Source organism: Xiphias gladius, chromosome 7, assembly GCF_016859285.1.
Source record: "Xiphias gladius isolate SHS-SW01 ecotype Sanya breed wild chromosome 7, ASM1685928v1, whole genome shotgun sequence".
NCBI lineage: Eukaryota > Metazoa > Chordata > Actinopteri > Istiophoriformes > Xiphiidae > Xiphias > Xiphias gladius.
In genome coordinates, this window is record NC_053406.1 from 684,132 (window position 1) to 699,050 (window position 14,919).

Sequence of the window (14,919 nt, forward strand, 5' to 3'; positions counted from 1 at the left end):
GGACTGAAAATGACAAGTACAGCCATTTTAAACAAGACTAAGAGTCTACAGCCATGTACGCTAGCAACTCTGTGAAGCTACATTAAGGCACAGCAGTGTTTTGAATTCAATGCTAATGTCAGTATGGCATCATGGTCACAGTGACAATGTTAACATGCTGATGTTTAGCAGGTATACTGTTTACCATGCTGACCATCCTAGTTCAGCAGGTTAGCATACTAACTTTGGCTAATTAGCACTAAATACAAAGTACTTAGTGCTAATCCTTTACTACTTAGTGCTTAGTGCTAATCCTTTTTGGCAAATGGTTTTCACAGTCTGAATTTTCCCTTTATAAATACATACATGAACATTAAGTCTTAAATCAACAATTACTGCAAGTTTAGCCTATAAAGAAGTGGTGGGGATGGTGTAGGGACAGCAAAGGTTATAGTAATAATGAGAAGTGTTAGGTTATATTGGCCATACTTACACCTGCATTTGATTTCTTCTGAATTTTAAGAAGACTGAAAAGGGAAATAACCAAAATGTCAACTTCCAAGCCCCACCAGACTTCCTGTCTGGCAGGCCACAGGAGCTTCTCAGGGCTAGTTAGTTCTTACTACCAGCTCTATGTCGCTTCCATGCTACTGAGCGGTGGTCAGTAAATCTCCCCCGTGTCCCCAGACCATCTGCATCACACACTACATAGCCACATCTCCTACAGCCATTGCTCTCTCACTCTGTATGCTGGGAGGGAGGCTTTGAGCTGAATTTAAGGGTTTAGTTAGTCTGTAATGTACTACAGTGAAAGCGATTTGAATATTGTGGTAATGGCTGTGCTGCGCTACACCTGCTTGAATATGACTGGGCATTTCTAGTCAGCTACAGTAGTAGCCAGGCAGCTGATGAATGAGCTTGTCACTGTGAAGCTTGAATAAAGCAACTGATGCCACTCATCTAATGAAAGTGGGATTTCAGTGCTCTGGCTGAACTAACACAATGCTCCATGAATTGGATGAAGTGAATCTTTGACCTGCTGGTAGCACCAGATAAAAAGCCAGGGACCATCAAAGCTATTACCATTAATCAATGTTTGTACCAACTTTTATTGCAATCCATCTATTCCATTTGTTCCAGAACAAAGTGGTGGATCAACCAACCAACTGAACACCAATCCTAGAGCCACACCTCTATCATTACCAAAACTAAAATCTGCATCACTCAGGATACAAATAAAAAACATTTCAGTCTGCTATCATTGTTTCCTCTGTAGAATTTAATTTGTTGCTTGGGTATTTTGTTACAGATCAATGGTATCACTCCATATACAACTACAAGTACAGTATTTTGTACAGTTCATATTCAAATACATAGTTTTCATTCACTTATTTACAAAACACATTTTATGTACATGTTTTCATGTCAGTGCAATGTCACTTTCTTTCAACAAACACCTTACAAAGCTCTTTAAATTAACACGTCTGGTTCAGATCCAACAGAAATTAACTTAAATAAAAAGAGGCTACAGACACTGACAGACAGCTCAGTAGTAGATTGCACTGCCTGCAACACTGAACTATTCTTCTGGTGGGTGGGGACAGGTGGGGGCAGGGCCTCTGGAGAAGGGAGGGGTTTCAGATATTAGCACTGTTTTACAGGATCAATGTTTGCCCATTTTCAGCATCAAAGTTCAGTTCTGTGGGCCAGAAAAGCTTTGTTCCTGGACTCAGACATTGTGTTGAAGTGAACCCCAACTTTAAACATTGTATTTGCTAATACAGTGTATGCCACAGGTGTAGTAAGCTTAGCATAACACAAGTAGTTGTTTGAGGGCACATTCACAGCCAAGGAAGAGGAAAATAAGTTGACAGCTATTGCACCTTAAAATGAACCCAGCGTTACCAATTGGGTACTCAAGAGATAAATTTCCCCTTTTTGAGCCATGTGATGAAAAACATGGGCACAAGCTGGACTTTGTCTACAGCTTGGTGCAAAGGCATTAGGATGGAGGAGAAAAAGGGCTGGGCAAGCAAACATAAATAGCACTCATATGTACATTTCCATTTGTTCAACAAACATACTCTTTGCAAAGGAAAAAAATGTTTCATTCAGTGACATCTCTCTCCAAATACATCCATGACACCATCTTCTCATAAATACAGCAGCTTAAAAGGGGTGAACACAGAGAAATCATCAGGAGCCACTGACTGTCTGGTGTCCGTTCACAGTGATAAGACAGGGCTCAGTCTAAGGAGGAGCTCCACACATACTGCAGACTACACTGCCGCTGGACTCCACACAGCAAAACATGGGTTTGTTCGGTTCAAAGTAACCTGAACAGTCACACTAAGCCTTTGAATAAAAAGAGGAACCAAATTTAGAATTTACATGAAATGGGTATTTAAAGTCAGCACAAAGAAAAAAGTTATCTGAATGTTGGATCAAGTGATGTAGACAGGCTTTTACAGATCTAACCACAGTCCAGACGCAGTCTATACTTCTCAACAGATTATCAACTGATATTAGTGGACCTGTTTATAGGGACAGAAGTTTTGGTAACACAATATGGGTCTGAAATTTATTAATGATTTTCTGGAAGTTTCCTCAAAAAAGCAAATAATCATATAGAAAATGGAGAACCAGTTCTGAGACAGTTATTGGGGTTATGAAGAGTTTTTCAGTATTTTTTGCTTTCCAGCGGGATTTCCGTCAAACAATACAAAATTAAATATTAAATAAATATTCATTATTAATTTAATATTGGAAACGTTCTCCATACAATGTGAAATGTATGCTTGCCTCTTGCCAAAATTATACTAGGAATTAATTTAAATTAAATAATTGAAAGTGTATGTGAACATAGTCTTCATTTCTCCTGTAACTAGTACCAAATCACGTAGTTCTTTCTCAGAACCTTCCAATTAATTTACACTTCACTTCCTTATAGGAAATTACTGGGTCCATCGAACCTGACAGGGCTGGATTAATGCATATGCCTATTAGGGGGCCCATGTGCAAAAATGGGAAAAAAGTTTGTATATGAGAATTGAATTTAACACAAATTTGTTTAGGAATATGAAGCATATAATTATAATATCTAATGAAATAATAAAAGGTATTAAAACTAGATTTTGACACAGGGCCCCCTAACACAGAAGCCACCCTAAGGCCCATATCATTTAAATTTTAATGGTATATTATCAAACAAATTTACAACTTTTTCAAATAAGCTTTGGGGCCCACGAGAGTCTGGGACCCCAGTGGAGATGCCCACATGACCTGGTTGGTAATCCAGTTTTAGGAACCAGAAAATCAAGTGTTACTGAAGCTTCTACAGATATTTAGCAGAGTGCCGTCTTCAAAATAGGGTTTTGAAGACAAATATCAAAAGGTATATGTAGGAGCTCCATAAGGGAAATGTGAAGCTGTTTTATAAGTGGCCTTTAAAGAGTTAACTTAACACGCCCTGAAAATCTTGTTTTTGATGACTTTCAGTGGATTAACTTCTCATCTGGCTGCAGTGATGTACAGGTGTACTTCAAGACACAGAGCCATCAATGTTGAGTGTGGTTGAGGGTGCAACTAAGCGAACTTCTGACCACACACAACCACACCCACCAGCGATCCCAGTAAAACATGCTTGAAACTTTTAAACCCTGCTCTTCAGTCTCGTGTTAGAGGGGAACTCCACCAATTTTACACATCAGACCCTGTTTCCTGGTCTTGGGAAGTACTACAGCGTATGTGAACAAGTTGTATAAAGCCTTTTGTGGCTCCAGAGAATGCTCTGTGAAGTCTAATAAACGGCCTCAAATTCACTTGAGTCAGCGTTGGTGTTGCTGAAGACTAAAGTCTGAAAATGAAAAAAAATGGGTGTGTGGAGTTAGAAAGAAGTGAGCTTGACAGACCTCTGAAGCCTGCTCATCTCCGTTTGAGTCTAAAGGCTCCAGACTACATCAGCCGCTACTAGCATTACACACCTGAATATCCACCCAAACTGTTGGCCGCTGAATTGCATTGTGGATAATGCAGAAGTCAGGTTGTGACAAGAAAGAAGTATGTATAGAATAGAAAAGATCTCTTTGGTTCTGCTGCATTGATTTGGATTCCTTTTCTTTTTTTTTTAAGCTGTCGATCGTCAGATCAGTGGTGTTGTAGGAGTGCATTTCTAAATCGGTGGAGTACTCTTTTATGTTACTAAATAATGTAATGTTAAAAAATGTTATATGGGAAGATATGAACGTTATTATTACCAATGAGTTTGAGTATCAACAGCTGAGAGTTGCAGTGGGTAAAAGGTACATGTGACAAGCCCGACCCCCCTAAGTGTGGCTTTGAGATAAATATCCATTCCTGATCTTAAGTGGCTCCTGAAGCCTGCCTTAAAACAATAAATCTTAAAAAAAACAACAAACAATATATTTGCAAAATCAAAATCAAAAGAAAGAAAAAGAAAAAGAAAAAAAGGAACAAACATATACTGTATATTATTCTTTAAGCATCTCTCTTCTGAAATCATGGCACCTGTCCTAAGCAAACCAAGAATTATACTCAAGCTTTTTGAGAGAGCTTTTCAGAGAACTTATGGATACACACAGGTCAACATTGCACAAATCACCACTGATATTTGGCAGCTGCGGGATGAAATAAAGTTTTGGCAAAAACGCCTAATTTCATGTGGACATCAGGACCTGTGTGAGTATCCGAAGAAGGGAGGGGGGGATTTTTTGGCAAGGGTTTCCTGAACTGTGTGTACCATGTCTCCTACACAGGAAGGAAGCATTTATTTATTATTATTAATACTGTCACAGACTTTTAGGGTACAGTTGGCCGACAGACTGCAAGAAGTGATGAGGTAGCGTAACTTATATTTTCCTTAGTGACACTACTGCTAATAAAACCTTTTGAGAACCATCTTTTAAAAGTATACTAGATTCCAAATTTCAACATTATGATGACCTGTATCATCAAATGACATCAACACACAGGTTTTTTAACTCTTGGGCCCTTTTTATACTTGGCATTAAAACATAATCTGTATCCAATCACTGGCCTTGCATTTACACCTAAAATTCATTATTTTCCTTCTTCAGAATCCAGGCTCAGATCATATGTTAACTCGAAGTGTACATGTTTTTTTTTTTTCCATTCTGGCATCACAAGGGATAAATGCACATTAACAAAGCAAAATCACTTCATGACTTGGCCATACTGGCATACATTCAGAGATGTGTTAGTATGCAAGTATATGTTACATTTATGTCAGGGCGAGGGTTGTTCACATGAGGAGGGGAGGAGGGGTTTGTTTTGTCGGGCTCAGCAAAGTGCACCAGTTTAGTGCTTTCACCGGGGCTTCTTTGTTGTCATGGCAAACCTTTGCACTAATCCATGTTTGCGATCAAGTGTAGAAAGTGCTGCGATGCATCCCTAAAGAGAGAGAGCACAGTCTGACTCTAGCCATTAGAAGTCTGTGAGAAATCTTCAGAATGATCTGAATGTCTGGTGCTTCCTGCTCAGAGCAGCAGGAGGGAGCAAAGATCAGGGTTAGTGCTGGCTGATGGAAGACAACGTGCGATCACTGGAGGACACAGTATTTCTTGTAGTCCGACTCAAAGTCTTCGTCCATGCTACTGGTGTCAGCCATCTTCTTGCCATCGATCTTTGGAAGGAACTGGGAGTAGTCGACACCTTGCTGCTCGTAGAAGAGGATGTAGGCTGAGTCGGTGTCAACCTCCTCAGAGTGCACTTCCTGAGGATTCAAAAATATACAGGGGAGTTTTGTTACATGTTATGTGCTGCTATAATAACCAACAATTCTTTAAAACGTTAAAAGCAGATTTAATATGTATTGGCATACATTGGAATAGTGTCTTTTTTGATACTACCACTAGCTGACATTGAAATGACGTAGCAGCGTTGTTCTTGTAATGCAGGGTATAGCTAGCTAGTTCCTAGTACTATAGTAGAGAAATATAAGAAATAAAATGTCATCAGACTTTTATTTCTTTGTAACAGAACACCATTCAGATGTTTACGTGGAGAAGCGAAGCAATACTTATATTGAGACTTTGTTAGTATTTTCATACAGTATGTTTCCTTTGACACCAGAGAAGAATTTTAGGATGAAGACAAGCTGATGAGTTAAGCATAGTCATTTCAGGTATACTAACCCAAATCCAACACAGAGCAGGAGATGCTCACGCTACTCTCAACTTTGATACAGTAGCGTCCGTGACAGGACTCACTTCACCACATTGGATGTGTCAGTCCTGAAAGGGACTTTTTCTAACTCCACAAACTTACTTATTTAGCTAATATCATGCTAACACTTTCTCTTGGCTGTGAAAGTAACACTAACGTTTTCTGCTTACTTTAGGGCAGATAAATACACTGTTAAATCCATTTCTTTCAATTTTGCTCCTGTAATTTTGTTTTTGGAAAGGGGGTAAGAAAAGCCCCCTCCACTCATCAGATAACAAGCATGGCTCCTGTTGGAGGCCCATGCACACCACTAAAGCCTGTGAAAAAATCTCCGCAGGCCCACCGTGCCTTGTTACTGTTGCCAATCTACAGTTTTGACAATCACTGTTAGGGGGGTGAGGTTTAGCAAACAGTCAACTACTCTGATGCAATGTGATTAAAAAATGTAAAAGTCCAGCACATTGTAAGCACTGTGTATGGGTATGATATTATATGTCTAGCCAGTTATATAACGCAATAAACAAAATATGGTACTGAAAAGTATGCTGTTCAAGATATACATATGAACTGTTCTGTTGTCTTACCTTACAGCTGCTGTCATTGTAACAGTACCATTTCTCGTTGGGGTTTTTGGCATATGTCACATAGTGGCCTCCTCCCATGATTCCTGAATGGCACTGAGGAGATGAATCGGGAAAACATTTTAGACTTGTTTCAAACAGAGAGCCTATCAAAACTATTTATATGCCAGTGACTTACTGATATTGCATAGAGGTTGTAGATGGCGTCCAGACACATGTTGTCTCTGTGCTGTAGCAGTGAGTTGTCAGGGTCCATGCTGCTCTCAGTGCTGCAGTCTGAGCTCAGCCCGTTGCTGTCACCGTTCACCAGCACCACGTCGCAGTGGCTGCTGGATGCTTCAGTACTGCATGATGATTCTGATGCGATTGCCTCTCCTGATCCAGAAGGGCCCGCTTCCACTGCTGCTGCACTTCCTTCTGCGTCTGCCTGTGGTGCACTCTCCCGTGGCTCAACCTCAGGATTAGCAACTCCATCCAGGTTCTCCTTGCTGTTAGAGAGGCGGTGTCTACTGCCCAACTGAGGCAGGCGTAGCCGGCCTGGCCTTCGACCTCCGCTGCCGCTCTTTGGGCTGCTGGAGGGGCTGCTGGTCCGGCTGAGAGAAGGTGCCGACTTCCTGCTAGAGGCAGGGGAGGCTGTTGAGAGACCACAGGGTTTAAAGACACTTCCGCTGCAGCTGGATTATAAACTGCTCTGCTCATTTATACTTCAGTTTATTTTGTTTCACATTCTGCCATGCTCTCAAGGCATCATTAGACATATAATGAAAAAAAAAGACAAGAGTCAACATGTGGTACCTTTGGGGAGGTTGCAGAAGCCAGCCGGGGCAGAGACAGAAGACAGGTTGTCTTCTCCCACCCTCAGTAGATCCTCACTCTGGCTGCGGGAGTGGAGGCATAGCTGCCCCAGGTCTCTGGGAGCCAGGAAGGCGCTGGGGTCAAAATTCTCCCGTGGGAACTTCACAATCTTCTGGGATTTGATCCAGCGACCATTGACAAACTGGAAACGCTTCAGGTGGACAATCTGGAGAGGAGAAGACACATTGAACTCACTGTGTTGTTCTTTAACAAACTATTTTCAGTGCAAACATTAAATACTACTGAAAACCCTACAAAGAGCTCCACACACACACACACACACACACACACACAAACACACACACACACACACACACACACACACACACACACACACACACACACACACACACACACACACACACACACACACACACACACACACACACACACACACACACACACACAAACTATTCCTGTGAGACCAGAGCTCAGGTCCGACAGTCTTAGAATTGTGCCACTGACTAGAATGGGTGGCAGCCTCCAGAGGTCCAGTTTCTTAGTTGCTAGCCGATGGGTCTTGCACTTGGAGCAGTAATAGAGCTCGTCCTCTCCCAGCTCCTCCTCACTGGTGAAGGCCTTGAGACAGCTGTCCAAGCTGATGGGCTCAGCCTGGGCCCGACGGGACTGCTCCACACTGCAGTGCTCCTCCACGATCTGCAGGGAGACAATGATAGTGATGATACTGAATGAGCTGAAGAAGTATTCACACCATGCTAGTCTGCTTTTGGTCTATCTGACAGTCTTCATCACAGTAAAGGGCAACCAGGAGCAGCTGCAGACAGATGGAGACACTCTGGAAAAGTGCCACCTGGTGTCTTTTTAGGTAAAGCCAAGTGATTTCTTTAGTAAAACTTTTGATTAAGAGGAGACAACCTAATGCTGTCTTTCGGTATCCAACCATTTGTTTTTTACTGAATCAGTAGCCTTACAATAGTTATATGACAGCTGTGAGTATTGTTTTTAAGCTGCATGTAACTGCTATCTAACCTGTTTTGTTCAGCACAATACGGCAGCTGAGGCAGTATTTTAGTAAGAAAACGTGAGGTAATGTAGGTGCAGAATAATTCAGCAGAATTAGAAAGAAATACCCACAGTGATATATACCACAATACAGCATGTACAACAGGATATATCTTTACTTGACAAGACTATCACAAACCAGCTGAAGTAACATTAAAACTTTAATGGCAGCTTAGAGGTCCTTGGATTCTGGTTTCTTTATTGGATCTCACTCTTTAGCTGATTTAACTAAGCATTAACCAACTCACTGGTGACTCTTTGGTCAAACCCATAACTACAGGTGTTTCTGTTTAGCAGATTTACTTTTCTCACTGTGCTCCTCTTTCAAATCTCACACAATAATACAAGAACCAAGTGAGCCACTGTCATTAAGTCAGAAATCTCCCAGCATTCTTACCTATTAACAAGATTATCTAATTTTAGGCTAAAATATTTTCTTTTTTTTTGTCTGTAATTATCAGCTACAGTACAAGACAGGGGACAAAAAACTAAAAGTGAGCTTTTGCTTATGCTATCAGCGCATTAAGATGAATGGCTGAAGAGGAAGCAAGAGCACCCAAAGGCAGTATCTCAAAGGTAATTTCAACATCGACAGACTGTATACAGACAAACAAAAAACAAACCACACACACAAACACAAAAACAATTCTGCATTTCATATTTCATAGAAGGTCTGCTACTACTTACTTTAAACTTGTTTTGTGCTCCAAGCCTTACAGTGTGTGTGTGTGTGTCTCACCCTCTCCTGGGAGGTCTGGTAGCGGAGGTGCAGGGCAGTGGGGTCCCAGTCCACAGCTATATAAGCATTCCCGACAGAGGCTCTGTCCTCTGTGCAATCTATTGTACAGCCTCGACAGAACCTGGAAAAAACACACACACACACACACACACACACACACACACACACACACACACACACACACACACACACACACACACACACACACACACACACACACACACACATAGAGATACAGCTGTAGTACATATACAAGCTGAGGCAAACAAACTTGGAACCCATAAATTAATACCATTCATTGTTTAAAAAAAAAAAAAAGAAAAAAGAAAAAAATCAGATAATTCTAATCAAATTTTGTGCAAAGACAAGAAAAGACTGCCTTAGATTTTATTTGGTTTTCTGTTTTTCAAACAGTATTTCTAATTATGACATAAATCAAATATTACATGTAATATGTTGATCATACATTTTTGCAATACATACATGCTCCACATAAAATCAAACAGTACAGTCTTATACTAACATCTAGACAATGTCTCATCACTACAAGATGTATTACTCCCTACTTTGTAAGAAATGTGTGTTTATGAAAAAGACTATGTCTTACCTGTACCAGGGACACCAGGCGCATGAGCTTCCATCCTTACCCACTAACCGTAAAGTGAATGGGTACTGGTAGCCCATACTGTCGTCACTGCAGGTTAAAAGAGGGAGGGTATTAAAAAAAAACAAAAAAAAACAAGAATCATTTTCAGGTCAAGTTTGTTTAGCCCTTGATCTCATGCTTACTTTCATTGTAGATATCATCATTTGAAACTTCTTGTTGTTGTTTGTTTTTAGACTCTCCATAGCTAACTTGTGTTAGAAAATAATTTCATTGGTAAGCATGGAGTAAATTACACTAATTACACTCTGTTGTCTCTCTGTCAACTTTTCAATAAAGCAAAATGAAAACACAAACAGTCTTTGAAATTGCTATCCTACACGTAGTTCTGTCAAAAGTGAAAAAATACACAAGAAAAATGTTACGTGAAAGGAGAAGACTGTCAGCCTACCAGTCCTGCGCATGGTTGCTAGCTTCCTGTGGGGGCAATGGGCTGGCCAGCCGGGACACTTGGATCCAGACGGCGTCGTACAGGTCTTTCTTACTGGTGTGTACAGTGCAGGGAACTATGAGGGGCATGCCGAACATACTGGGCCGGTTCTTCTGAGATGAAAGGAAGTACAGCTCCGTACGCATCTGAAGGTGGACACAGACACATGTAAGTCAAATCAAGAGCTGAGACTCAGCCATGTAAATTCTCACCTTACTGGCCTCAGTGATACAGTACATTTAAATTCTTCCATCCATTCATCCATAAAATTATAGACAAAAATAGCAATTGTTTATACATATTGTACTATTCTCACCATCTTCCTGTGCATGGCGATGATGTATCCAATAAAAGGGCTCTCCTGCACCAGTGTGATGTGCCCATTGGTGACCCAGTTAGACAGGGGCGGCTCTGGGCTGCAGGGCACCATGGTACTGGGCCCACCATTAGGGATGAGGATGGGCTTATGGTTCAGGTGCCCATTAGCAGCTGCGCCGTTGGCTATTGGGGTGATGTCTAATGAAGTGGAGGAAAGAGAGGCAGAAAGAAAAGAGACAATACTGTAGGTAACTGTGGATTCTCAAGACAGATCTATAATTAATGCAAGAACAATGTGTGAGTGGCCAAGTTCACCTGTCAGTGTGGGTAAGCTCAGTGATGTTGGTGAACCTGGAACCGGGATCTCAAAAGCACACAGGAAGCCGTTAACAGACAGACGCACCTTCTGGTTGTCCTGAGGGAAGTTCTAAACAAAGCATTTTTGCATCAGACTGCAAGTACTTCACAGCAGTTTTGTCAATAACAGTCAGCACTGCATGTGTAGGGGAGCAACTTGCATCATGCAGTTATGAAAGTAAAAATATGTTGTGTAAAGTACCTTTCAAACACTGAAACTAGAAGTGGAAATGTGGAATAGGCACTTGACAATTTTTTTTTTCAACTTTCCTCCAGGCTTCCGTAACCATTTTATAGCAAGGCCACAAAATCAAAAACATAAGCATATAAATACATGTAATGGTGAATGTATAGTTATATGAAAAAGTTATGCGAAACAGAAATTAAAAATTAACCTTAATTCAAATGTTAATGCGCTGTTATTTTTTATTTTGTGAACTTAAAAAATAGAAAAAAAACTAAACAGTAATTGTGGAATGTGCAAAGGTTTGGGCCCCTAGTAAGTCAGTACTTAGTAGACGCCCCTTTGGCAGATATCAGAGCTTGCAAAAAGATTTTGTAGCAGCTTATAGTCTTTCTATTCTTGATATAGGAATTTTCACCTACTCTTCCTACAGATCACTTCAAGTACTGAGACATTTTTAGGCTGTCCTGCACACACAGCAAGGATCTACCCACAGATTTTCAGTGATATTCAGGTCAGGGGACTGTGAGGACTTTTGAACATTCCACAATTACTGTTTAGTTTTTTTTTTTTAATTTTTTAAGTTCCCTCTCATTTTGTGTTCCTATGTTGGTTGATCACTTTCTGGTGTGAACTCTCTGTATCAATTGTTAATGTCCTATGAATTCTTACTATTTGTTAGCTTTGTTAGTACTTTTTGTTTTTGGTGGGGTTAAGGGAGTGATGGTATGTGGGTTGGGTTGTTTATTTATATTTATGCACCTGAAACAGAGGGAAACTTCAAGGACTGGGATAAAAATATAAAGGAAACAGAGATTATGGAAACTGTGCAATTTCCTTCTGCTCGAACAAAGGCACAGAACAAAATTTAGAAAGGATATGATTTTCTGCAGATCAACAGCAATGAGATTAGGGATATTTAGACTAATCAAACAGGCGCCTGTTCTTGCTGACAAACCTGAAGTGATTAAAACCCATACATAAAATGAACTGTTACATATAATTTACAACTGCCTTTATTTCATTTTCTATTGTCACTGAATTTTGTAACAAATTGAAAATGTGCACATAATCCTTGTTATATGCAGTTGTCTGCTCTGTGGTTAAAAAAAAAAAAAAAAAAGTGATGATAGAAAAATGTATTTTCTGTTTTTATTTTTAAAATAATGAACTTAAACTCATCTCTTTTTAAAAGGTCATTAACCAACAACAAAAAACCAAACACTGATAGTACCTTTAGAATTCTGATTTATCTGTCCAAGTTTTAATCAGTCCCAGAGATGCCGAATTTATTGATTTTCTGACTTAATTTGGTAACTTTTAAGACGCCTTTACACTTATTTTGAAGAGCCTAGCAATGCTCTATTCATAATTAACACTCACTACAGGAAGTCACACTTATGCCTTTTACTGCTGAGTCGGAAACTTTGCTTTCACAGCTTATGGACTCCTAGCCAGTTTGATTTGGTGATATAATAGGTGCAACCCCTGTTGTTTTACAGGCATTGCTCCTGTCATCCGGTCTCTGACAGACAAAGGTGCCACTGTTGAGTGACCTCTTCACACTGTCACACCCCCATCCTACGTGTAAAGAAACCAAAAGGTGGCTGTAGACCTGCCCGAGACCTTAGAGCTATAATGCAACACAGGGAGCCACAAGACAAACAAAACTGGCAGTTAAAGATAATTGATTGGCACTCAGAGTCTATATCTGTGTGTATGTAGCAACCAGTTTGAACCAATGCTCTATTGTTAAACTACAGCTAACTCCCAGTCACTTGTGGTTCCTAGAGTCGCAGAGCCTTCAGCTATCAGGCTCCTCTACTGTGGAACCTTCTTCCGATTTGGGTCCTGGAGGCAGACACCTTCTCCACATTTAACAGTAGGCTTTAAACATTACTTTTTGATAAAGGTTACATTCAGGGCTGTCTCGGGCCGTTATGCTGCTATAGGCCTTGACTGCCGGATGACTTGTCATTATGCACCAAGCTCCTCTCTCCTCCTCTTCCTCTCAATCTGCACGCATTCATATGGCATCAATGCTCGTTACTAAATTGGCTTCTCCTCTCTCCCGTAGTTATGTTCTTTCTCATCTCTCTCCTCCCTCTTCCTGTCACTTTCTGCAGGTATTTCATCCCCTGCTGCTAGAGAGTCTGGATCTGTGACTGCAAACCACCTACTGCCCCCATGATCCTGCTTCAATTATTATTATTATTTTATGTGTATTATTATATTTTTATTTTGATTGTGGATTCTGCATTGTGCTACAGCCCCCCCCCCTTACCTTTTTCCTTATCACTGTTGCCAAGTGCTTGCTAATGGGGGAATGTTGGGTCTCTGTAAATATAACTAAAAAGAGTCCTGGTCGAGACCTGCTCAATATGAATATTGCCCTGAGACAACTTCTGTTATGATTTGGTGCTATAAAAATGAACTGATTCCAGCATGAAGAGTTCCCTCTATCCTGTTTACATGACGTTACAAAAGCGGGCATTCTGCATTAATTAAGATTGATTTGATTCAACACTGAGTCTTTGATTCTTCAGAGAACCAGCAACTCTTCACAGACATTCAAGAAGAATTTCCACAACACAAATCTTGCGACTTTGTGGGTAAACAAAGATACTCCACCTTTAAGAGAGTAGCTAGTATTTCTCAGTTATTATGAACTCATCCTACTTGCTGTGGCTGTGGCTCTTTCGACTGACTGTTCAGTGAGTGAGGGGAACCTTAAACATAAATGAGCAGTGCAAAAACAACCACTCACATATCCCTAATGGTTAAATTGGTAAACTCTTTCTCCCTGAAAAAATGAAATTAAGCAAAATGATTATTTAACTTGGTTTTATTTTGTGGTTTTATTTACAACTTAATTTACAACACTTTGAAAGAGTTAATCAATTCCAGTGTTTGATAGCCTACATTAGACATTTGTGAAATTAGAGGTGAATTTCAATGAATATGAAGAAATAATAGGCATCTTAAACAGTAATAACAGCTAATGATAAAGCTAGTAAGAGTCAGTCAAGCTTATTTTGGCCTCATTTTGTGAAAATGTTTTCAAACTTTCTTCTTCTGTCTATGTTATGTAATGGTGCCACACATAGACAAAACAGCATCTGACATTATCAGTCTGCCTCCAACCCAATACAACTGAATTTAGTTTGGGGTGCTGGAGGTCAGAAAATTTGTTATTTGTTGAAATTTGTTTGTAACTTGAGTGAACCGAGTCTTTAATTTGATATCTAATTGTGCTGTATAGTGCCAATGATGTCTTTCCCTTCTTTGTTTCCAGCTACATTTTTGTGAAATGAGGAGTGCACTGCAGTACATGGAGCAGTCTCAGTACCTTAATGTTGGAGGTATGGACCTCAGCCAGGAGGATCTGCTCAGGCTTCAGACTGCACAGTTCACTCAGCTGTTTCTTCAGTCCTGTGTACTTTTCATCCATATTCAATCTCAGGCCATATCGCACAGGTGTGGAGCCATCCAGTTTAATGACTACAAACACACCACAACATGACACAGGATTCAGGCTTTGTTATTAAAAGAAGTAATTCACTTTCAGAATCTGTCCTTCAGTCT

The 14,919-nt window shown here is 40.3% G+C and overlaps 1 protein-coding gene across 8 annotated transcripts in view; it reads right to left on the minus strand.

Moving 5' to 3' along the window:
• Positions 1-1,240: 1,240 nt before the first annotated feature.
• The window catches only part of usp32 (ubiquitin specific peptidase 32), an 84,902-nt gene continuing 71,223 nt past the window's right edge, over positions 1,241-14,919 (minus strand). For all 8 annotated transcript variants that reach the window (XM_040131515.1, XM_040131511.1, XM_040131509.1 and 5 more), the window contains exons 24-34: positions 14,684-14,835; positions 11,109-11,220; positions 10,792-10,991; positions 10,437-10,621; positions 9,989-10,075; positions 9,382-9,502; positions 8,085-8,276; positions 7,560-7,785; positions 6,943-7,397; positions 6,768-6,860; positions 1,241-5,731 (exon numbers count right to left, since the gene is read on the minus strand). In XM_040131515.1, the coding sequence (XP_039987449.1) occupies positions 5,558-5,731; positions 6,768-6,860; positions 6,943-7,397; positions 7,560-7,785; positions 8,085-8,276; positions 9,382-9,502; positions 9,989-10,075; positions 10,437-10,621; positions 10,792-10,991; positions 11,109-11,220; positions 14,684-14,835 (1,997 nt within the window). In that variant the 3' untranslated portion in view covers positions 1,241-5,557. The remainder of the gene's footprint in view (positions 5,732-6,767; positions 6,861-6,942; positions 7,398-7,559; positions 7,786-8,084; positions 8,277-9,381; positions 9,503-9,988; positions 10,076-10,436; positions 10,622-10,791; positions 10,992-11,108; positions 11,221-14,683; positions 14,836-14,919) is intronic.